The 24,501-nt window shown below is 46.5% G+C and overlaps 2 protein-coding genes across 2 annotated transcripts in view; one reads left to right on the top strand and one right to left on the bottom strand.

Annotated features, from left to right (window-relative positions):
* Positions 1 to 14,389, top strand: part of LRRC17 (leucine rich repeat containing 17) — a 207,408-nt gene extending 193,019 nt beyond the window's left edge. The window contains exon 4 of the mRNA XM_085654021.1: positions 8,581 to 14,389. Within this exon, the coding sequence (XP_085510147.1) occupies positions 8,581 to 8,981 (401 nt within the window). The 3' untranslated portion in view covers positions 8,982 to 14,389. The remainder of the gene's footprint in view (positions 1 to 8,580) is intronic.
* FBXL13 (F-box and leucine rich repeat protein 13) overlaps positions 1 to 24,501 on the bottom strand; it is a 1,209,524-nt gene that overhangs the window by 817,940 nt on the left and 367,083 nt on the right. The gene's annotated exons all lie outside the window — the stretch shown is intronic.

Raw genomic sequence — 24,501 nt, forward strand, 5'->3', positions numbered from 1 at the left:
GGGGATGTCCAGGATGAGTCGTGCTGAGGCGTTCTGGATCCGTTGGAGTTTCTTCTGGAGTTTGGCGGTGGTGCCGGCGTAGAGGGCGTTCCCGTAGTCCAGCCGACTGGTGACGAGGGCCTGGGTGACCGTCTTGCTGGTCTCGGTAGGGATCCACCGGAAGATCTTTCGAAGCATGCGCAGGGTGTTGAAGCATGAAGACGAGACGGCGTTGACTTGTCTGGTCATCGAGAGGGAGGAGTCCAGGATGAAGCCTAGGTTGCGTGCGTGGTCCGTTGGCTTGGGGGTGGCTCCCAGGGTGGGGGGCCACCAGGAGTCGTCCCAGGCGGAGGGTGATGATCCCAGGATGAGGACCTCCGTCTTGTCTGAGTTCAGTTTCAGGCGGCTGTTCTTCATCCATTCGGCGACGTCTTTCATCCCTTCGTGTAGGCTGGCTCTGGCGGCGTCCGGGTCGCTGGTGAGGGAGAGGATCAGCTGGGTGTCGTCGGCGTAGGTGATGATCTTGAGGTTGTGTTGACGTGCGATGGTTGCGAGGGGGCTCATGTAGACGTTGAAGAGGGTGGGGCTGAGCGATGACCCTTGTGGAACGCCGCAGATGACTTCGGTGGCCGCTGACCGGAACGGGGGGAGGCGGACTCTCTGGGTTCTTCCGGCGAGGAATGAGGAGATCCACTCCAGGGCCTTCTCCTGGATGCCGGTGTTGTTCAGGCGCTGTACCAGGGTGCGGTGGCAGACAGTGTCGAACGCTGCGGAGAGGTCCAGGAGGATGAGGGCCGCAGTTTCCCCGTTGTCCATTAGGGATCTGATGTCGTCTGTGGCTGCGATGAGGGCGGTCTCTGTGCTGTGGTTGGCTCGGAAGCCGGATTGCGAGTGGTCGAGGGATCCGTTGGTCTCGAGGAAGGCGGCTAGCTGTCTGTTGACGATCTTCTCGATGACTTTGGCAGGAAACGGGAGGAGCGAGATGGGGCGGTAGTTCTTGAGGTCGGAGGGGTCTGCAGTTGGTTTCTTCAGCAGGGCACTGATCTCGGCGTGTTTCCAGCACTCCGGGAAGGTGGCGGTGTTGAAGGAGGCGTTGATGATGTCGCTGAGGTGGGGTGCGATGATGTGGTCGGCCGTGTTGAAAATGTGGTGTGGGCAGGGGTCCGTAGGGGATCCGGAGTGGATGGTGTTCATTGTGCGTGTTGTGTCTTCGGTGCTGACTGGGGTCCAGGTGCGGAGGGTGTCGGTGGGGGGCATCGGTTCGGTGGTGGGGTTCGTGGTTGGTGGGTCGAAGCTGTTGTGAATGTTGGCGATCTTGTCGTGGAAGAAGGCTGCGATGTGGTGTTTGCGGGTGGCGTGTTTGAGGGCCGTCATGTTGTCTGTGGTCTGGTTGGTGCGCCAGGTGTTCTCCAGGGAGCGGCAGTTCTTCTTGGAGGTGATGAGCTCGTCGGTGAACCAGGAGGCTTTCTTGCTGCCGCGTCTGCTGGGGGGGTTCTTCTTCAGTGGTGCGAGGGCGTCTGCGCAGTTGGTGATCCACTGTGTGAGGTTGTTGGCGGCTTCGTTAGGGTCCGTTGAGCTGGTGGGGGGGTTCTGGATGAGGAAGGTGGTGAGCTGGTCGCCGGTGATCTTGTTCCAGCTCCTGCGGGGGGCTTGTTGAGGGTGGTGGTGGGTCGTCGTTTTACTGAAGCTGAAGTGGACGCAACTGTGGTCAGTCCACTGGAGATTGGTGGAGTGGCTGAAGGTGACGTATTTGCTGGATGAGAAGACTGGGTCAAGCGTGTGGCCGGCGTAGTGGGTGGGGGTGGTTACCAGTTGCTTGAGTCCGAGGTTGGCCAGGTTGTCCAGCAGAGCAGTGGTGTTGCGGTCCTTGTTGTCCTCCAGGTGGAAGTTGAGGTCCCCCAGGAGGATGTAGTCGGTGGAATTGATGGCGCCAGGAGGCTCCGTCTGGAGTGACAGTTGCGCTATATAAGCTCACCTTTCATTCATTCATTCATGGCGTGCGGGCTGACGAAGTCTGTGATGTCTTCGCTGAACTGTGTGCGTGGTCCCGGTGGTCTGTAGACGAGGGTGCCTCTGACCGTGGTCTTGGGGTCGGTGTGTATCTGGAAGTGGAGGTGTTCGGCGGAGGTGAAGGTGTCATCGGAGTTGGTCGTGATGCTGATGGTGTTCTTGTGGATGATGGCGATGCCTCCTCCTGTCTGGTTGACGCGGTCCTTCCTGGTGATTTTGTAGCCTTCCGGGACGGCGATGGCGACGTCGGGCGCTGAGGAGGCGTTCATCCAGGTTTCCATCAGGAAGGCGATGTCTGGTGCTGTCGAGTCGAGGAGGTTCCAGAGTTCGACGGCATGCCTGTGAACGGAGCGGGTGTTGAGCAGGATGCACATCAGGTGTTTGTTGCTGGGGCTCGGTTTAGCAGGTGCGGTGTTGGGTCGGAGGCCGGTGAAGCGGCAGGTCAGGCAGGTGAAGGGTCCGTGGGTGCGTCTCGGGGTGGCTCGGTAGCAGGCGGCGTTTCGGCCGGCGTTGAGTGCGTGGAGGGTTTTGGCGTCGTAGATGTGCAGGGTGTGCTGGCGAGGGCGAGGACCAGGGGGTCTGGCGCTGGGCCATACATGTCGACATGCCTTGTAGCACCAGACGAGATGGAGTTCATTTCACTGCAGAATGGAACAGGATCTTCCTAAACAACTTAAAGAAATGCATCTAGTTCTAGCTCTAAGTGAGCACAGCGCACTATTAACGTAAAAAGCTCTTGTCCGAGCCACCCCTTTCTCACTATTAAACACTGTTTTCTTCTCTTTTTGTTGTTGTTATAGGTACTGGTAAATACCAATTTTGCCCCATATTTTCTGGGGTAGCTCCTTCCCGGTATCATGGGAGTACTGTAGTGCCAAACATTACATCAGCCCAATTCCCCAACCTCCCCGCGCCCCTTCCCTGGCATGAACGACCAAGTGCCTGGAAGCGGACAAACCCTGCTGCGCACAATCTTCAGACAGGCTCTGCAGCCATCTCCTGTGAGCTTGACATTGCAAAGCAGGGATTTGTACAACCCACCGCAGGATGGCCAATCCTTGTTGCTCAAGGCCTGTGATCGAGCGGAGCTTGGACCAGGGCATGCGCCATTCACCCACAGGATACCAAGCCCTGACTGCTCATAGCATTTTTTATTATTATTTTCAGCACTGCTGTATCACATGGGAGTGCCTGCTGAGACCAACAGTACTGATGACTTATTAATTTTAATTACTGGGCTGTGCCTGGGGGGTGAGCATGTGCCCCTTTGTGGCATTTTTTCTTGAAATTCAGGACTCCTGGGCCGTCTCTTGGTTATGTAATGGTGGCTGTAATGTTTTGCTCAATGGAGGGGCCACCCATTAAGAAAATGGTGGATAGGAGAAAATCTCCCTCCACCAATCACAAGTGGCCATTTTGGGATTTTGTTTTGGTACTGCAGAACTCTTGTTGCACCAACCTTCCAGAAATAGCTAACTTTTTCTGAGCTTTAACCCCTTCACGCCCAAGCAGAGCCCCTCTTTTTTCCCCCATTTCTTTGTTGGTTTTACAACATAAAAAAATAACAACAAACCATTCAGGACCCAGACCAGCACACGAAACATGCACCGTGGAGTTACAGTAGCCCATTTGACTCCCAACTTTAGCCAAATATTCAGCAATACAGTTAGGATACAGATCACCATCTCACAAACAGATGCCACTATATATGCAGTTGAAACGTGTTATGAGGTATGTTAAAAGCAGGGGGGGCAGCTACTCCAGAACCGCCAGCTTATTATGTCCCTCCCGACTATGGAGGAGTTGTTGTAACGTGTTTGGGTACAGAAAATATTTCGCCACCCTGAGTACCTAGCCATGCATTTTTCATTGGAGCGCTCTAATCCAGCGCGAGAGAGCCAAAGAGATTGTGAGCGATTCTAGGCTGTTAAAGGCAGTGTAGCATACTACAATGCCCCTAGCAGGATTCATTTCAGATCATACCATCTCATTACCAGCAGCCCCTGCAGTGAGCCATAGGAAAGTACATAGCAGGGTATGTACAGAGAGACGCCTAAGGGGGTTGCATGTCGTTCTTTGCCTCCAGATTTCGAATGTTGAGGTACCAAGTCATTACCCCAGTTCTGGTCCCACCACATCTACAGGTCTCTGCAAAGACAGCATATTCTGCCTTCGCACACTTTAACAAAATGCAGATCCAACACTACACATGAGGGGCTGCTGGGGATTTCCAAGACATTGCAATCTGTTTCTTGAACAGTATAAATGCCAAGTCGATCAACCAAAGTCCCTCTTTAAACACTAATTTATTAAAAGCAGCTGAACAGATCCACACCAAATCACTAAGAGCATCCTTTTTAGGTCTCGCCTGCGAATGCAGCGCATGCACAGCTTCGCCTCGTCGAGATCTATTGTCATTGCTTCTGTGTCCGGGTCCTGTGGAAGTGGGGTTGGTGTCTGCCCTGTCGGCATTAGGCCCCGCCCACCCGGACTGGAGATTTTGCTCGCTCATGAACGCTCGCGCACGGTGTCTCTTCCAGTGTACACAGGCCACACCTCTTGGAAAGGACTCCTATTCTTTTTTGGCCACACCCTTTTCGAGAACCCCCTGTTTTCATGCCACTTAAAGCACTGCCAGCGAGCGCACCTGACAGTGTGATAAAACGCACTGTGCCCGGCAGTAAAAAAAAATCCATAAAACCATGCAGTCTGGAGGGTGAAAATATCAAATATCGGAGGTTCTGACCTTCCTTAAAGACATTTTCCGAACGTGTGCTGAATTATGCAAACCGGTTGCATCGCAAACCCGGAAGTGTGCCCTGGTGGCCGCCATGTTGATTAGGAACACAAACCCTGCCGCAATCTATATTGCTGCAGTTAACGTGCTACGGGCGGGATATGGTTTATTTGCCTAAGAGCAAGCATGGCGCGCAACCTGCAGCCGGGGAGGCGCTCGGCTTTTCAATGACCTTCGTTTGAAAGGTATAAGCCACCCCCATTTATTGCCTGTGGCACTCCCAGTTCATAAGAAGTTTTTTTTAAATAACGTTTATTGTATGTAACAAGTTTAGAACTATACAGTTGAAGTCCTGCTCCAACCCTCCTCCACACACTAAACGCAGTGCACAAGTCTGTGTAATTATACAATAGGGGTTTATACGGCGTAGAATCTCCAGGAAGGAGTTTCCTGTCTTTGTACAGACTGAGACTGGAATGTGCGGACGAAAAAGTCCTTTATTGCTGATTAAATAGTCGGGTTATAGGGACTTCCGGTATTTGTGATATGCAGCTCTGTCCGAAGAGTGATAGGGAAGGCATTCGCTGCAGAGGCCCGCAGTCAGAGGAGCTCCCAGCCCAGCTGCGACGGTAGTATACCCAGCCACATGCAGAGGATCACAAGACGAGTTCTATCCTGGAGAGTAGTTTACAACCTTGGATCCAAGAATCAATTGCCCGGAATGTAAACCTGTTCTGCCACCTTGTAAGGGCATGAATAAGATCACTTAAGCCGCCTCAGAATTGTAGGTTGATACCGATAAGGGGCAGTTCACTTTAAAAAAAATATATATATAGCGCGAACTCGACCCGAAGTTATTGGAGCGCTTTACTTGAGCACCAGTTACGTTACACACAGATACCTTCATTAGGTCTCGCCTGCGAATGCAGCGCATGCGCTAACATTTTAGATGACCAGCCTCGGCTCCACAGAAATTATGTTGTCAAGTGTGCAGACAAAGCAACGGCAAGCTTTTTTCGCTCTGCTGCCAGACACATTGGGATGTAGGAGTTCAAGTTCTGACAGTATCCAGAATTTTTCCGCTTGAGCAGAACTACTCATTCTTATGATTGCACAGGTCGGCAATTTCTCTAACGCATTTTAAAAAGAGTTTGGTAGTAAACATGCAGAGTCACAGGCAGTGCTTCAATTCCATTGTTTATTTTTTGCCGTTAAGGACCAGGGATCAAGTTTAATAATAATAATAAAAACAAGCATTTGCAATGCAATAGGCCTTGCATTTATGTGAGTTTGAGCTATTGACATTGTAAATGACAAGGCCTTTTATTTTTGTTTCCGTTTTTAAAACATAAATGAAAGGCATTGTTATTTACAATGCCAATAGCTTAAACTCGCGTAAATGCAAGACCTATTGCATTGCAAATGCTTGTTGAGTAAAGTTCTAACTTTTTGCCAAATTTTGTTAAATTCTGTTAAGCTGTTTTATGTATTGGACATCAAAGTTTCCTATGGGAATTAACATGGGAAATCTCACCCTCGCCCCTCTTTTTCTTGGCTCCTGGTTGCGATTCAACGCACAACTTACCAGGAAGGAGCAAAGGTGGATGAACTATTTTTGGAAAGTTTTTTGCAGATTCTTCAAACGGCACCAAAGGTATTAATAACAATTCTCTTCCTGAGGAAACTCTGACCTCTCTAGGTGTACTGAATTATATGTAGACATCCATACTTTTTTAAGATAGATCTCTGCTCAAAAGACAGGGTCTTGCAGTATTTATCTGCCCAGCTTTGCGCATTTCTACCTGTGCAGGGGTAACCATCCTTTGATCTTTGCATTCACCTTGGTGTGGTCAGAAACAGTGATCCTACCAGGCTCTGCTTCCCTAATCCCCTGCACAATATGACTGGAAAATAGGATCATGTTTATTCTGGAGTATGTGTGGTGCACGTCTGAATAAAAGGAGACTTCCTTCTCCTCCTGGTTATTTGCTCTCCATATGGTTACCAGGGCCAACTCCTTAACCAGGTCCTTCATGTCGCCCTTAGAATCCCCTGATGAACCCCTCATCATGGTAGATATATCACCTGTCCAATCCATCACCAGGTTAAATTCTCTGGCTTGTAATAGAGTTGATCGACCTCGAGAATAAGATGCCACCGTGCTAGTTATACTGTGCTGTTCATATTCTGGCATCCTGTTAGACTCCTGTTCCGACCCCTAGACTCTTCCCTGTTCAACATTACAACAGATGGCTCTCAGCAGAGTGTTTTTTAAGCTGCCAGTGGCATCTGGTATTGGACGGTGGTGGATGGGTGGGAGGTTAGGAAACAAAAAAAAGAAAATGCATCTGCTGGTCACCTTGGCAGCCCACACCTCTCCTCCCAAGAACAGGAAGCACCCAGGCTTCCAGACTTCCCTGACCAATCACATAGCTGCTGATAGCAGCGTTGTGATTGGTCCGAGCACCGTGGTTCAGCGCTCAGAGAGTGAAAGGGAGCCTGGGCATGTTCTCCACCCAGGCTGTAATGCAGACTAGATGGAGAAAATGCAAAGTGCGCATGACTTTGGCCAGCCCGAGAAGGCCAGCCATACAGCCATACAGTCTTGTGCACTTAAGTTGCAGCAGACCCACTCCTCCTCCTTGACGTCACGGGACCCCTGCCCCGCCCACCCTAACCTGGCAGCAACTGGAATATCAAAAATAAAATGATAATAACTTACATTACTATAATTTTATTTTTTCCAATGCACTGCTTTAAAGCAGTGGGGCGACGCTCCTCCACCTTAGCGGAGGAGCCACCACTGGAGGCAGCTCCGTAGTTTCTGTTAAACACAAATTTTTACAGTTTTGTAATTCTAGACTACTTTCTCCATTCCTGCATGCATGTTTCTGGGGCAAGCAACTCCAACTTAATGCATACTGGACGAGTCACTCAGTCTGAGAAATCTAGCTTGGCACCATGTTACCGTTGTAGACTCATTCTGCTTACACCACAAAAGAGCCCGCTAGTTTAGTCTTGGGACTTTTCACAATTACAGACTTGTAGTGTCTGTGTTACAGCTGTGTGTAATCTATCCAATTTCTGGCTATGCTGCAGGCGAAGAAAGACTGGCAATTGATTTCATAATTGGCAGTGCTCATATTCTGATGAAGGTTCCCATAAACTGCAAAAGACAGCCAAAGGGCATCATGACACAACTATGCAGCAATGTGATCATTTTTATAAAATCATACAGTCCTAAGTGTTCTAATGATTAATGATAGAAGTCACTAGGGCTAGTACTTTAGATCTAACCGCTTATTACCTCTCATTAAAGTGCATTTACTCTAATAGAGTTGATGTAATCAAAACTATTTTTAGTCTATGGATTAGATCACTAGCTTCTAATTTATACCCCATTGTTTGACTGTTTGTGATGACACTGGGGCTGTACTTTATTCTTCATTAAATGTTCACATGTGCTGGTATCCGCGGAACCAATGTTGGGAAGTATAAAGTAAAAGGAGTCCGCATCCTGCCTTTTTCCCAAATCATCCTTAAAACTCCAACTAGTTTATGTCGTGCTGGGACACTCAAATAAACAAAGTTTTTTGAAGAAACTCCATGTAAATACGTTAAGAGGAAAAAACAACGAAATTCTTTGCAATGTCTTCACTGATGGCGTTAACGTAGTGAGATTTTCACCGACTGATTGTACTATAATCTTAGTATACAAATCTTAACATAAAATCACATTTCAAGGCACTGTAAGCACTTGCAGTGTCGCCTAGCTCAAAGTGATATGTTTAACTGACTTAAATGCTTATTTTCAACAACTACCACCACTAACCTTTTTCATGCTTTTTGACCAGCTGCCTTTTCAGGTCTTGTCAATCTGCACGAGTTGGATCTATCAAACAACAACCTGTACAACTTTCAATATGGAGTGCTGGAAGACCTGTACTTCTTGAGACAGTTGTGGCTGCGCGACAATCCCTGGAAGTGTGACTACCACATCCATTACTTGTTCTACTGGCTGAAGCACCACTACACCGTGAACTTCAATGGGCTGGAGTGCAGAACGCCAGAGGAATACAGAGGCTGGTATGTTGGAAAATATGTTCAAAGCTATTATGAGGAGTGCCCAAAGGACAGACTGCAGGCCTATTCTGACCGGGACTTGGATGAAGAGGAGATGGAGTGGCACAAAGAACATACAAAGCATATCCCGACGACTCAAAAACAAGGAGTCATACTAACTCTGTTAAATTGAATCATTGGTTAGTACCTGGTTGAGCCACCTATTTAAGTCATAAAGAAAACTGTTTACATGTTCTTGATGTTCTGTCCAACATTGAGCGCTATTTGACAACTAACAGTACCATGAACCGAACAATGAAAAGTCAATGTGTTACTGTTAACTTCAAGACTATTCCATTCAGATTACAATCAGAAGCATACAGCGAGAGAATGCAGTGGACAGATACTGTATGTGACGCACTTTTACATCAAAAGTTATTTGATCTTGTAGTAATTTCCATTATAACATTGCCATATGACCGCCAGATGTAAACTCAGGCACGTTGAAGGTTAAACGTACACCTTTTCTTGAAAGACTTTTGCCTGTGATTAATGTGATGTAGCAGTTGAAGTTTCCTTATTCTCTTGTTAACTTCTAGGGACCAGTTGTGACTTTAGCTTCTCCACAGATGAGACATCACAAATTGGAACAAAAGACATAAAAGTAATTGTCGACCACAACATCAATGTTATGGTGTAGCAAGGGTACCATTGGTCCTAGAGAAACCAATAAAAATGGGCCCTCGTTTACCTGGTTTGGTAGCGAAAAATACCTATAATTGAAGGTGCAGTGGACCCTTTTGACACCTAACCCCCGGTGCGCTGCACCTGCTTCACTATTGACTGCTACTCCCCTACATGAAAGTGAAATTCAAATTTGGCAAGGGAGCTGTGTTTATTACAAGCGAAAGATACACAGATGATTAGCTTGCAACAAGCAGTAATTTGTCCTATAGTGGTGGTCAATATAGTACCATGAGGGCTAGTTCTATGTCACAGTTTCAGCCTTACCACTGATTGTGTAACTGATTTCCAACTTTATTCACTGAGTGTAAGTTTATTTTATGGTAATATCTTGAAAATCTGGCATGGGTCTGGACCTCCCGATCCTATGTTAAAGATCCCTGTTGCACAGGACCCTGCATTTCATTAGTCATTAGGTAATAATGGTGCACCGCCTCTGCAGAGTTCCAGAAACACTTAAAAAGCATACCAGCTGTGCACCACATAGGATTTCACTGTACAATGTCCTAGAGATTGTGAGAACTTGCAAACCTTTTGCTTTAACTATTTCAGTGATACTTCCACAGCCGTACCCATTCTTAAATTACCAGTGCTTAATTTGTAAAACAAAAAAATAAATAAGTGCCAAGGCCCTCGTCAGGGCCACTGCAGCTTGCACCACCCATTGTCTCTGCAAGAACTGCCAATAACAGTACCAACACAACTTCTAATCATCACATTCCTACAAGTATGACAGTTCAGACTTTTCCAGGACCACAAAGCTTTAAGAATGGCTTTGGCGGCAGGTATTAGTTGTTTTTAATGTATATTAAATTAATAAAGAACTGTTGATATGCTTATCGCTAAATTAGACAAACAGCACCACCATGTGGCAGACTGTCATAATGCCGGTGTTGATAATTAAGTGCTGATGCTGAGCGCCGGAAACCACCGGCTCAAATTAAGCCCTGTGAATTACACATAAACATGTAAAAACACTCAGCAACTAAGCAGGTTTATGCTAACCATGAGTAAAATCCAACCACTGTAGAGATGTGAGCCCTAAAAGAACAAGATAGGAGACCGACTGTTTACCTGGCCCGCTTGTACATCTGCATAGCATGAGAGATCCAGCTGAAAAGACAGGATTTTCCAGAATATGCTAGGCAGTTTTATGCAAGAGAGATATACTCTCATACTGGGATTCTTTTCAAAACTATTAAACATCCACATTGGCCTTTGGTTAGGTCACAGAATCCCTGTTCCAAAAACATACATATGTACCGTATTTGAAAGTAAAGCTTTTTTATTCCAATCATGGGAATTTTTAACACTATGGGGATATTAAGATCCAACCTGGTACATTTATGTGCATGGCAAATACAGGAAATTTACTGGTTCCTTACAAATTGACTGGATCCTTACATTATATCTTAGAAGGGGTAGAGTATGAGTACTGCTGTGTGCAGGATTCTGTCACAGCCCAAAAACAAAGTTAGAAATAAAGAGAGGATAAATGTTGTCATCCTGCATCACACACTCCCTTGCCCCATTTGCCCTGGAAATGCTTAAGACTTGTTACAAGCATTTGCCTCATGCTTTATCCAAGAATCTGGTTTGCATCTTTCCACAAACTCTTCCTAGTGAACAGTGTAATTTCCTTTGCCATGCTACCCATAATACAACAGTGGTTTCATATGGGTAATCTTAAACTTAAAATGTCATGTTCTAGACACCGAATCTTTTGGGCAAAATCATTTCATGAGAATGACCAAACTATAGATTCTCAAGATTATCTTGTAATGGCAGTTATAATCTTCTGAGTCTAATCTTCTGACCAGGAGCGTTACTAAAGAATTACCCAAATGTACTCTGATAAAAATCTGAAAATTGTCTAACTGCAAACCTCCCTCAGCATACTAGTATGTTAATATGAAAATAGAATTAAGTTATGTGTACAGTTACAGAAGGACTAGGTGGGCCCATGTATGAATAAATGTGCAACCCTATTCATACACTGATGCCAAATGCATGTATGCCTTCTGCCTATTAGTAGCAGGTTACGCTTGACCTCGTTTTGGGTTGTGGTAAAATTATCAGGAATGTCCTTGGAAAGATCCACTATAGCCCTCATTCCAGGTGACCCACGAATACTGATGTTGTATTCCAGCACCTGCAATTATAGAGACCATAGGGATCAGTAACTCCAGGTACAGAATTATCTTAGTATTCAGAGTTGCATACTAACTGCTCCCTGGAAAAGGAGGTCTTACCAATGAAATCAGTGTTTGCACAGAAAATTTCTAATATAATTTCTCATATTTGGCCTCTTCGTCAACTGGACATTTTGCCAGGTTTTTGCTAGTGAAATATCTGGGAAGAGGAGTTTTTCAGGAGTGCAGTTTTACTGCTTATCATGCACTGGATAATTTGAGCCTGTAGTTTACCGGTGTTCTGCACACGCACTAATTGCCAGCACCCGCACTTATGACATTCTGCCACATGGTAGCGCTGTTTGTCTAATTTGTAGACCAGTACAACAACAGTTGTTTATTAATTCTATATACATTATCAGTGGCAAATACCTGCTGCCAAAGCTATTATTATAGATTTAGGGGCCTGGAATAGTCAGAATTGACACACTTGTGTGAATGTGATGGTTAGTAGTTTGGTTGTTACTGTAATTGGCAGAACTGACAGTGGCAAATGGCAGTGCAAGCATAAGGGGCCTCCTGGCGGGGGCCCTGGCACTTATTTCATTTTTACAAATCAAGCACTGTGATTATGTACTCTTCATGCGGTCGGCACCTCCGGTTATCAGCCCAGTTGTTATTAAGGAGAGCCTAGCTCTTGAGTTCTCCCCTTTCACCATTCCTTTTCTGGTTAGTCCAAGCAGCACCTCACTGAACATGCAGGGGCTGGGTTCCGCAGCCTATGCACTACATGTGAAAGGGTCATCCATACAACCACATACTGCCCTGCCACTGCACCTTCCTCTTATTGTTTAACTAGTGACAAATCTACCCAGTGTTTTCAACACTTCTGACCCATTGTCCTCAAAATGGTTTCCTGCCAGACTCTTTGCAGGATTCAGAAGTAATTCATAAAGGGGCCACAAGAGCATCACAAAGAGGAATTTCAGGAATACTTCAACCCTAGTAAAACTTCAATTGGAAGATTTATATCATCCACAGAGCACAACGCCAATATCCTGACTGGAGAATTTTATTGCAATTTATTAGCAATAAAGAGCACAGTTGTATATCATCTGACTAGAAAGAGCCTAAAAAATAAAATGCCCACAATGCACCACTGCTTATTTTACATCAGTTTTGAAATGGTACATTTTACATGCCTGCCATTAGGGCCAGCGAATAACGTGGTTTAGCTCTGGGTCATCAGTCTCGCAGTTCCAAGATGTCATGTTATGCTTCAAATTAAGGATATGTACACTCATGCATGGTTGCAACATTTCAATATAAAAGTGAAAACAAGATGAAGTCAAAATGAGTGTTAAAGTTGGATTTGGAAACCTAAGCTCCACAACACAAGGTGTTGAAACTCGAGTGTAATCTAATATCAGCAGGACTGACTCGGTCAACTGTATGAGGTAGCCTGACTCAGTCAACTGTATGAGGTAGCCCTGTTTTTCATCGCAAATGCCTTCAAACCATAGAGTAAATCTTCTTTAGTGGAGTAAGTGCTTAATTTGAGGAGGAGGTTGCAGGTGGAGCTGTCTACCAATGGTTTTTGGGGACCAGTACTATTTTTCCTCTTTAGACTTTGTTCCAGGGCAAAAGAGGAAAAAACGGACGAGGAGGAAAGAAGGAGGAAGAGAATGATGGAAAAAACATGACAAAGGGAGAAAGTGGCAGTGGTGGCTCCTCCGCTAAGGCAGAGAAAACTTGCCACACTGCTTTTTAGCAGTGAAATAAAGGAAAAATAAAATGATAATAACTCAACGTTATTGTTCCTGCTGCGGCAGCTTTGCGGGGCAAAAGCAGTGTGGCTGCTTTGCTCTCAAAGCAGGGGGAGGAGTGATGGGCACACTCTGTATGTGCGCAGGAATGTTTGGCCTGCCTTCTGAGACTGGCCAAACATTCATGCATACTTTCCAAGCTCTCCAACCAGGCTGTATTCCAGCCTGGGTGGAGAACATGCCCAGGATCCCACTGGCTGTCTGAGCACCGAACCAAGGCCCTCAGACCAATCACAATGCTGCTATGCAGCGTTGTGATTGGCTATGGGGAGCCTGGGTGTGCTTCCTGTGATGGCTGGAGCGAGGGACTACGAAGGAGAGACGCAGCAAGGAAGTGGTGAGAAGGTTTTTTTTTTTTTTTTTTTTTTTTTTACACCTGCTTCCCCTCGTCCCACACCCCCGTCCTGCCACTCCTGATCATTGCTGTCCACCACTGGAAAGGTGAAAACCCGCAAGAGTGAGATAAAGTGACAGGTGTTGGATTAAAGAGTCATGAGGTGGATTCAAGACAAAACAGCTTTGGTGTTTGGCACACGAACATTCAGTTGCGCCAACCGAAGGCTTCTGAGCCAAGGGTTGGACTCGGTGAAGTGCATAGCATTGCTATTGAACAGCTTCTTTTCAGAGAAAAGATTTCCATGTTTTGTGTTTTATCTGCAGTGTCTCCTGTTTTATACAACATCTAAATGAAACCATCTGGCATTTGCTTTGTTCTTTGATGTTTGTGCTACCATGAGTAAATTATCCCATGTCCGGCTCTATCTGTATCCGGTGCTCAGTAATTTACAAGTTAACCGCGAGACAGGGTCACTCTTCCTCACTTTTAAGTCAACATTTCTTTCTCATTTTCTCTATGTATATATGTTTTTTTAATAAATCATGCTCCGCAGTGTCCGTTTTTTCTCCTGGAAATCTAATATATTTTCAGTTTGAAGAATGTCCTATGTATTAAGGAAAGTGAATTAGATGTTTCCAAATGCTTTCAGAAGACCTATCACTGTATTATTTAGAATAGATATTTCAATGCCTGCAATACTGACCACTTTCTCTGTAGTCTTTCCAAAATTCCTACCTGCTTTATCTCTGTATGCAAAAAGAACAATTGATGGTAGAACACAGAACAATGTCATACATTCACTCCAGTGCAGAGATTTGGGCCTAAATCCATCGTTTTTTTGCTCCCCATGCCATTCCAGTTTGAACCCAGCCATATGCAAATCAGTCTTGCCCCTGCGCCCAATGGGAACAGTCCAGCCGAACTGCCAGGCCAGGTCCTCCCAGGACTGGAAACAGGCATCCTAGGACCGGTATCGGGGTTTCACCCCTAATCAGCCAGGATAGCTTCACTCCAGTGGCATGGAGAGCACAGGACCCACGTCTGGCCATACCCATCCCACTCGGGGTGACAAATGCAAAAAGAACAATTGATGGACAGAATGCAGAACAATGTCATACATTCATCCTAGTGCAGACATCTCAGCCTAAATCCATAGTTTTTTTGTTCCCCATGCCATTTCAGTTTGAACCCAGCCATATGCAAATCAGTCTTGCCCCTGCGCCCAATGGGAACAGTCCAGCCTGAATTGCCAGGCCAGGTCCTCCCTGGACAGGAAACAAGCATCCTAGGAACGGTTTAGGGGGTTCACCCCTCATCATCCAGGATAGCTTGACTCCAGTGGCATGGAGAGCACGGAACCCACGTCTGGGCATACCCGCCCCACTCGGGGTGACAAATGCAAAAAGGACAATTGATGGAAAGAATACAGAACAGTGTCATACATTCACCCCAGTGCAGAGATCTGGGCCTAAATCCATCGTTTTTTTTGCACCACATGCCATTCCAGTTTGAACCCAGCCATATGCAAATCAGTCTTGAGCCTGCGCCCCGAAACCGATCCTAGGATGCTTGTTTCCGGTACAGGGAGGACCTGGCTTGGCAGTTCAGGCTGGACTGTTCCCATGAGACCCATGAGGCACAGGGTCAAGACTGATTTGCAAATGACCAGGTCTAAACTGGGGTGGCATGGTGAGCAAAAAGAATGATGGATTTAACCCAGATCTCTTGAATGGGGGTGAAGCTTTTAATTCGTTCTGCATTCCGTCCATCACCTGTGTGTCTTTTGCTTTCTCGTCCTAAGTACGTACCCAGACGGGGTTTCCGGGCTCACTGTGAAACTGGATTCAAGCTATCCTGGCTGGTGAGGGGTGCTTGTTTCCGGTCCAGGAAGGACCTGGCTTGACAGGTCAGGCTGGACTGTCCCCATGAGGCACAGGGTCAAGAATGATTTGTATATGACCAGGTCTAAATTGCGGTGGCATGGTGAGCAAAAAAAGAATGATGGATTTAATCCAGATCTCTTGACTGGGGGGTGAAGGTTTTGATTTGTTCTGCATTCCGTCCATCAACTGTGTGCCTTTTGCTTATCTCTGGATGGGCAGGAGCAAGCGTGAAGGTAATATTTACAAGAGTGGACATCACCGATATATGCGGTCTACAAACTATGCAGGGAGACAAGTGAACTTGGAAGAGGAGTTCTGGTGCCAAAAAGAATGCGCAAAGAAACTGGGTATGTCACTCACAATGGGGTAGCACAGTGGCACAACGCTGCCTCAAGAACCTTCTACAACTCTTGCACGAGAGCGGCGCCCCTGCGCCAGCCCCAGGAAGACTGGACGTCACCACCACCTTTATTATACAGGTGAAAGCTGGCGCCTTCCATTTAGTTCATCTGAAAACAAAGACTCCAAATCTATGGCGTACAAAAAATGACCGTAAAAGAATATCTACCAACAATAATTCCAACATCTTGGAAATTCCCAAATCTAGCCAAACTCACTTCCACAAGAACAGGAGGCCAGTGCATAGTGGTGGGATAGTTGCATGTTGGTATTTTTGTAGGTGGATATTTTTTTCACCGCATTTATGTTTCCAGTCTACATTTGAGTCTGGCTTTGTAATCCATATTTTCAAATGCTGGGTTTACTTGCAGACAGCGCCAGTGTGTGCCAGAGGCCGGCTGCCTGGCTCTGCTGAGAGCTTTAGAGGATGGTTCGCACGGCTGCAGGTCGCCTCCGGTCACTGTCTTGGGAGACACAGGGCCATCTAGCACAGCGCCTCTCTGGTGAACCACTACTGGGAAAAGGCTGAGGGTGAAGCCAAAAGGGACCAGCGAGATGGTCACTATGATGGGGCTGCCTGTATGGATAATGAACCCAGCACTGCAGCCTGGAGACACAGGTGCTGCTTTAAAACTTGGGTTGAATATTCTGATCTTCGTGCAAGCGCTTGCGTATTTAGTACAGTCCAGCCCTGGCAGGTAAGTGACTGCTCTGAGGACCTGTCCTTGTAGAGCTTCCGGAAGGAGAGAGGGCATTGTGTACCAATCCAGTTACGTGACAAGATAACTTCAGCCGTGGGTCATGCTATATTACTGGCTGACTTAGCCCCAGCCCAAACGACCAGCCTGAGGACCCCGACTAGGTGGGGATTCAAAGAGGAATCTTTTTCATTTTAAACACTATTTTCTGTAGAGTACCTTTCAACTGTTTCATAAAAAGATTATTATTTTTTATATCAATAGCTCGGGGTTCCATGTTTACAATTATAATACACTTTTGTTTACATTTGTAACCTAATGGTCTACACTCAATGCATTGTATCCTCATTACTTTTGTGACACATAATACATTTAACTGTCCATTTTTTTTGTGTCATAAATTTTTAAAGTATTAGAAATAAACATTACTATAAATAAACACAACTATAGTGGTGATCCAGTAGAAGACCAGAAATACTACTACATGAAAATACAGAACTGTAATATGAGCATGTAAGGACAATAAAAAAAAAGAGGGCATCCTTGCAAAACTGCTGGCGATCCGATTAGTAAAAGTGATAGACAGCCTAGTACATACTGACCAATCAGGCTTCATGCCACATCGCAACTAAGCCTTAAACCTGTGCAGAATACACGGAGTATTGGGAAGAGCAGCTACTATCCAAGAACCAGCAGAACTGGTCTCGCTAGACGCCACCATGGCATCTGTGATGTTCTCCACCTTGTCCTCCGCATTGGAGATACGCTGCTCCGCCTCCGTTATCCGCGCGCCATGTTTATCCAGTTTAGCCGCCATATTGTCCATGCGCAGATTTAAGTTATCGATTTTGCTATCTATTGTTTGAAGACTCTGTTGCATAGCCATCATCATGCGTTCCAATTTGTTGCTGCTGCCAGAATCCAGGTCAGTCTCGGCATCTGATGCAACCTGCATCTGCGACTGTTTCAGTCTTTTGGATTCAAAGGAGAGTTTGGTCTGCTGCTGCTTTTCTGGTTTGCCCATCTTCAAACACGTGGGCCGCCGCCAGCAACAGCACACACCGCTATTCCTGGGCATCAGTAGAGAGGGGGCTTCAACGGTGATCACGCTCTCACCGCAAAAACTGTGGGGTCAAATATTCGATTGTCGTCTGGCCTGACACAGCGTGTGCACCCCACAGCAGAGCAGCACTGTCCCACCCACTTCACAGCTTCACAACCTGCCCAGGTGTACCCTGTGCACCAGCAGCCACTCCCCACTGCGTCCAGCGGGCAGGTTTCGGTGCCTCTCGCTAAGCGTTCACTGTCCGTGCGCGTCCTGACTGTCAAAGCGCTCCACTCAAGTGCACTGTACGTATATGGCCCATACAAAACTAATGTCTCTTGTCTCCTGCATTCAGCACTTGCATCAGCCTCAATTCCCAAAGATGTCGGTGCCACCAGCAGTGCCTACAGCCACTTGGTCACTGTCTTTCTACTGTCAGTTGCCCTATTCTCCTAGTGCTGGAAGGATGCATGCCAGTCTCACCATCGCATAGGCCTGCCAGCGTGACGGCGCAATTTCAAAATGGCGGTTGCAGGCACTTCACCAGACTTGCAAATAGTGGCCCGCAGCCATCTAGACTAATGTTAATCAGGTAGTGCTCAGGTCTTTTCCTTTTATCCGATGGCGGCGGAATGCCTCCAAAAGCAGCCTCGCTGTTTATCACCGAAGCACTCTGCAGGTATCTCACATTAGCGGCGGCCCGCAACACCCTTCCGCCTCCGATGCGTCTCCTCACCCGGGCGGCAGGGACGGGTAGTCGGTCAAGGGCACACAGCACGCACGCCTCAATGGAATTTCAGAATCAGTGCGTGCACGGGGATGGGATCTCCACACCGTTACAGCGCCAGACTGCCCACGTATAACACACCGGAATCTCCGTCAGGTGCTCCCGGTTGTCCAGGCCTCGCGGCAGCTGGTCACCGGCACCGCCGCAGCCCTCACTGCCGCTTTATTGCAGTGCGTCCCCTGCATCGTTATGGCAGCTCGTCTGGGTCTACTTTTCCCAACTCCCGGCGCAGGTGTCTAAATGCTGTTCCAGTACCTCCAGCCGCCTCACGGGTATTCAGTGTTCTGCGATGGCCGCCATGTTGCCGCCGGGTCACTCAGCCATGCTATTTCAGTGATATTCTGCTGCAATTGCACCAACACTCACAGATTCAAGTGCAGTCAGCATGGAGGACAGTGAATTGTCATCTCTCATGCTTGGATGGCTGGAAATAATGCAGGATCTTAAACGGATATTGGCCCCGACCAGCAGAGCTGCACTAACATGCGGCCATCTTGCTTCGGACTCGCTAGTGCCCCCGTGATTACTATATTCAGAACCAATGGCGCAAGGTGTGGTGAACAATCGCAAATCAAAGGTATTTCAACTAAGCCGTGGTACACGACAGGGGTGTCCCTTGTCCCCGCTCCTGTTTGCTCTGGAGCCCCTGGCGGCGTGGATCCGCAGGGACCCAGTTATTCACGGTATGCGTTGGTCTCCGGACTGGGAAGATAAGATATCCCTATATGCAGATGAAATTCTGTTATATCTCACTTCCCCGAGAGCCTCTATAATATGCACATTGGATATTCTAGCAGTGTTTGGCAGATATTCCGGGTTCACCATAAACTGGGCTAAGTCCATAGTTTATGTCCCACGAGGAGAACCGCCTGTCCTCCCGAGGAACTGCCCAATCCCGATAACGACAGATGGCTTTTAATAGCTTGGCATTTTTATTTAATTGAGCCCCACACTCTGCTTCGCCCGGAACCTCCTGCCACCAATACAGAGATTGAAACAAGACATAGGGAACTAGAAGTCTCTGCCCCTCTTGTTGCTGGGTAAAGCTGCTCTCTTTAAAATGATGGCACTGCCCGCTTCCTCTACGCCCTCCAGAACTCCTTGGATCCGGCTCCCAAATCATACTTTCAGGAAATAGAGAGCCTCCAGAGGGATCTATTGTGGGACGGAAAAACCCCGAATCGCCCTAACCAAACTCACCCTAAACTGGTATGTTGGTGGCATTAGCCTCCCAGATATTAAAAAATACTATTGGGCGACCCAACTAGCGGCCATAAACTAGGGGACCTATGGTCGCCTTGACGACCCAGGATATGCCATGGACAGATGGCTCCTCCCAGGGGGAAACTACAGTAGAGCGCTCTACTCTAGACCCCGTAAATACGCCCTAACAGGACCTACCGCACACTCGGTCCATATATGGCATGTCGTGAACAAACATCTGGGTTGGGACCGCAGACTCACCCTGGCAACACCCCTGAGGAACTCCGAAAAGCTGGGGAACCTGTGGAAAACCAGGGTCTTTGATAAATGGGACCTTATAGGAATCTCCCAGATTAAGGATCTCTTGGTTAAAGATGAAATCCTCCCGTTTGCCTCCCTCCAACAGCAGTATTGCCTGGCAGACACTGAACGCTATAGATACCTTCAAATCCAACACGCCCTCTAGACCCATCTCGCTAGGAAGTCCTCCCTTCCCGATGCCTCTCCCTTGGAGGATAGAATACTTGACGGCCGCCTGCCTGAAAAAGCCATCTCCTTGATCTATAAAAAACTAATTAATAATATGGAGGACCCACTCCAGTCTCTCAAGGAAGACTGGGAAGAGGCAGTCTCCTACCGAGGGAGGTGGCGATCCAAGCCAGATTGCAACTAGTACAACTCAAGATTCTCCACAGGATATACATAACTGGTCCAGGCTTGGTCCGTATGGGTAGGGCTCACAGTGGGGAGTGCAGACGTAGATGTGGGAAAGACTGCACTTTCATCCATATTATATGGGAGTGTGAACAAATACAAACCTACTGGCATGTCATACACTGCACACTCCGCAAGGTGCTCACCATAGACTTGCACCCGGAGGCACGCAGGTGGCTCCTGAACATTTGGGAACCAACAGATCTCACCTCCTACACTAAGCAATGGGTAATACTGGCAGTAATGAGCACAAAGAGGAACATCGCACAACACTGGGGAGCCCTCCAACCACCCAAAATAGAAATATGGAAGGAAGATCTAGACTGGTGCATGTTCAGGGAGAAGTCAGTCTATATAGCCAGAGGGTGTCCCAAGAAATGGAACAGGGTCTGGGGGCCTTGGAACTCGTACAGGGGAGACATCTGCACCCCACCGGCACTCTTGAATGAAGATGAGAATCTTACACCCCCTAATTTTTACATATTGCGCACTGTGACTTGAATCTCTGTAATCCAGTACTAAAATACTTGGAATGTACGCTGTCTCCTAAACACGTTTCAATAGGGTATGGCATGTTGATAATATTTAATATAAAGAAATATAAAAATAAAAAAAGAGGACATAAAAGAAAAGGAGAAGGAACTATAGAATGGATGTCCCTGGAAAAAGCAGGGCTAATAGAGTATCATAATGATATACAAATAGCAATTAAATTATACAAAATCTCAAATATTTTCTTAATTCTGAATACAGCCTACAGAAATTAACATCTTCAAGGAGGTTTATCAACTTTGCCATTTTCAATTGTTCAACAATCATAACAAATATTTTGTTAAATATTCTGCCCAAAGTAACTACAGTTTGCAATTTTTTATGAACATCTCGGTTGGAACAACTAATAGTGTTAATTTTAGGCACATACCATAGGCCATTCTACCCTGCCTTACATGAAGAGTTAGTACAATCATTCCAATTCAGTGAGATTTGTAGTTACGCAATTACAATAAATATTTCTAATAATTTACATTTCATTGGGACAAAATTAAAACCATCAGCCATATTTCCAAGAATAATATTTTGCACCGATAGGAGAGCATTCATTTGGAACATAATATTAATCATTTCCCTGACAAGTTTTCAAAATTGCTAAACTAAATGACATTCAAATACACCATATGTTTTTTTTTTTTTTTTTTTTAAACCTTTATTTATATCAGGCGGGAACACAGCTATTCAGCCGACATCCCGGAGGTTCGGCAGCCAATTAGGTACAACAGATGGAAGTGTCCACAGCTCTGGTACAGGAAAAAACAAAGGTTCCTTTTTTTAGAACAACCTAAAATAAATAACACAAGCAAGGCATTATACACAATAAACTCGTGCCAGTTCCCGATGGGGGCGCGGCCCCATTCCCAAAGACAGAACAAGGCCACCGGTCGGGTGGATGAGGGAAAAGCAGAGGCGCTAACAATCTAGCATATTATCCTCAGAAAAATCCCAAGTTGGAAGTGAAGCTAGGGGGAAAGTTGCTCCTCTAACGGTTCAGTGGCCGGGGGCAGACATATATCACCCCTATACTGGTTCCATCGCCCCCATATCTTATGCCATTTCTTAGGCCGCCCCCGGGCACTATACACCGTCTTCTCCCTAAACATGCTCCAGTCCATATTTTCCATCCATGCTTCCATGGCGGGAGGTCTCTGAGAACCCCACAGTCGCGCAATATCACGCTTCGCCACCATATTTCCTAGGGTCACCCATTGAGTCTGCGCCGCATCATAGTCAGTAGGACCCCAGACATTCAAAAGACAGCGCCGTGCCTCTGGCAACAGTGCAATGCCTGTGACCTCCTGCATCACAACATGAATTCGCTTCCAGAACTCCGCGATCACACCACATTCCCATATGATATGTAGGAAGGTGCCCACCATCCCACAGCCCCTCTTACATAAGCCATCCTCGGAGAAACCCATATGAATCAGTCGGGGCCCCGTGACATAGACTCTATGAAGTATCTTAAGCTGTACCAGCCTTAGCCGTGCCGGGATCGCGGCCTCCTTAGGAGAGGAGATGGCATACTGCCAGTCCTCATCATCCAGTTCAAGGCCGTCCCTAGTCCACTGATCCCGCACCCCGAGGAGGAGGTCAGTCCGGACATTAACAAGCTTCTTGTAGATTAAGGAGATTGTACTCTCCGGCATATGGCCATCTAGGATCCGATCCTCCAAGGGAGAGGACTCAGGCACAGTCTCCCCCTCGACGAGGACGGACCGCAGAGCGTGGCGCACCTGTGCATACCGGAAATATTCCGTACCCTCCAGATCATACTCCGTCCGTAGCTCGTCAAACGATTTCACTCGTCCCTTAACCAGCAGGTCCCCCACTCCACCATATGTTTAAAAGTACTAAGATACCAGGAACATGATCAACAAGAAGAAAGATTATTGTATTAAATCTATTAATGAAACTGGAGTAAAAAAAAAGCCTGAATGTAAAGAAAATATAGAGTTTTGGAGCTAATGGCAGCAGAGGAGGTTAACAAAATATTTGCCAAATATTTACATTTTACTGTTGTAATAGCCATGTTTGCTTATGTTACAAGTTCTTTATCTCTATAATGTATTACGGTGTGCTTCTTTATTCCTGCATACCCCAGCAGTGAACTTGGACAGAGTTATTACCTATGAGTCCCCTTGGGCCAACTTCTTTTAAAATAATTTGTATTGATTTTTAAAAGCAGTAAATATATACAAGTTATTACTGTCCTTTGTACGGAGTGGGTATTGTGTGCATAATATAATAGACATATTTATCCGCAACTATGTATCAGTCCGTATCCGATTTCCATGTATCTATCGCAGTGGAGTCCACTGCCTCCCACCGACATGCAGTATTGCGTCTCGCCACTATCAAGCCTAAGTCACACTGAAGTTTCATGTATTGGAAGGAACATCATCACTCCAGATGCCAGACAATATAAGTCTTATCTACTCTGTCATGTACATTTTCATGGGCTGTGACAGATGACATCTGACCCCCACTCCAAAAGAGTTGTGGATAAGGACACAATGACAGGGTATGAAGAAGGTTCCCACTTGTCCACACCCTCTGAGGCAGAAGTCGGAATCAATCTTCATGAATTTGACCATCTGATTTCTTGGATAGTCGATTCGCTGCAGTATTTTGTTTTGAACCAACCTGAACCCCGCTCTGAGGGTTCCCATTCTTTGATTTTGAAGCACTTCCCCTGAATATCAATCCTCCAACTCCCCCAAATCCATGATCGATTTTTCAATATGCTTTCTTAATGCTCAAGGCGAGTTATTGATTATAGTTTAATATCTATAAGATATTGCCTTTTTATACAGTGTCTCTGCCAAGACCCTATTTTCTAGCATGGAACTACCCTTGATTTGGATGTCTCAAAGGACATGAAGCCCAGAACATGGTTAAGCTGTAAGCAGCAGAATATCTCAGTGTCTGTTTAAAAATGATTGTTTTACAAAGATAAAATCTGAGTCTATTCCCAGATGTAATGAGGTCCCATCTTTTGAATCCCTCCAATTGCATAAGCCCTCTAAGAGTGTTGTTTCCCACCAGGGAGAGGATGCATTTTATCAAAGTTTTAGTTAGTCCAACCCAGGCATGCATTCGTGGCCTTCAATGCCTTCACCACTGACAGTCCCTTCTTTTTATGTCTCACCTACGCAGCACGCATGCGCTGCATAGGAGGACCTTTAGCCGTCGTTCTGCTCTTTTTCAAAGTACATACTCGTACTTGTGGCGGCATCCACCTTGTGGGAGCGAGCAGCAGCACCCATGCAAATTGGCTGTTGCTCGCTCCCGCAGATGCCGCCACAAGCACTAGTTTGCTTCAAAACAGTGTGCTTTAACCTGTGCTTCTCTCCCCGTTTCCTCTCTTTGCCTCAATTTCTTCCTTTTTTG

The sequence above is a fragment of the Triturus cristatus genome, chromosome 4_1 (genome assembly GCF_964204655.1).
Source record: "Triturus cristatus chromosome 4_1, aTriCri1.1, whole genome shotgun sequence".
NCBI classification, from domain to species: domain Eukaryota; kingdom Metazoa; phylum Chordata; class Amphibia; order Caudata; family Salamandridae; genus Triturus; species Triturus cristatus.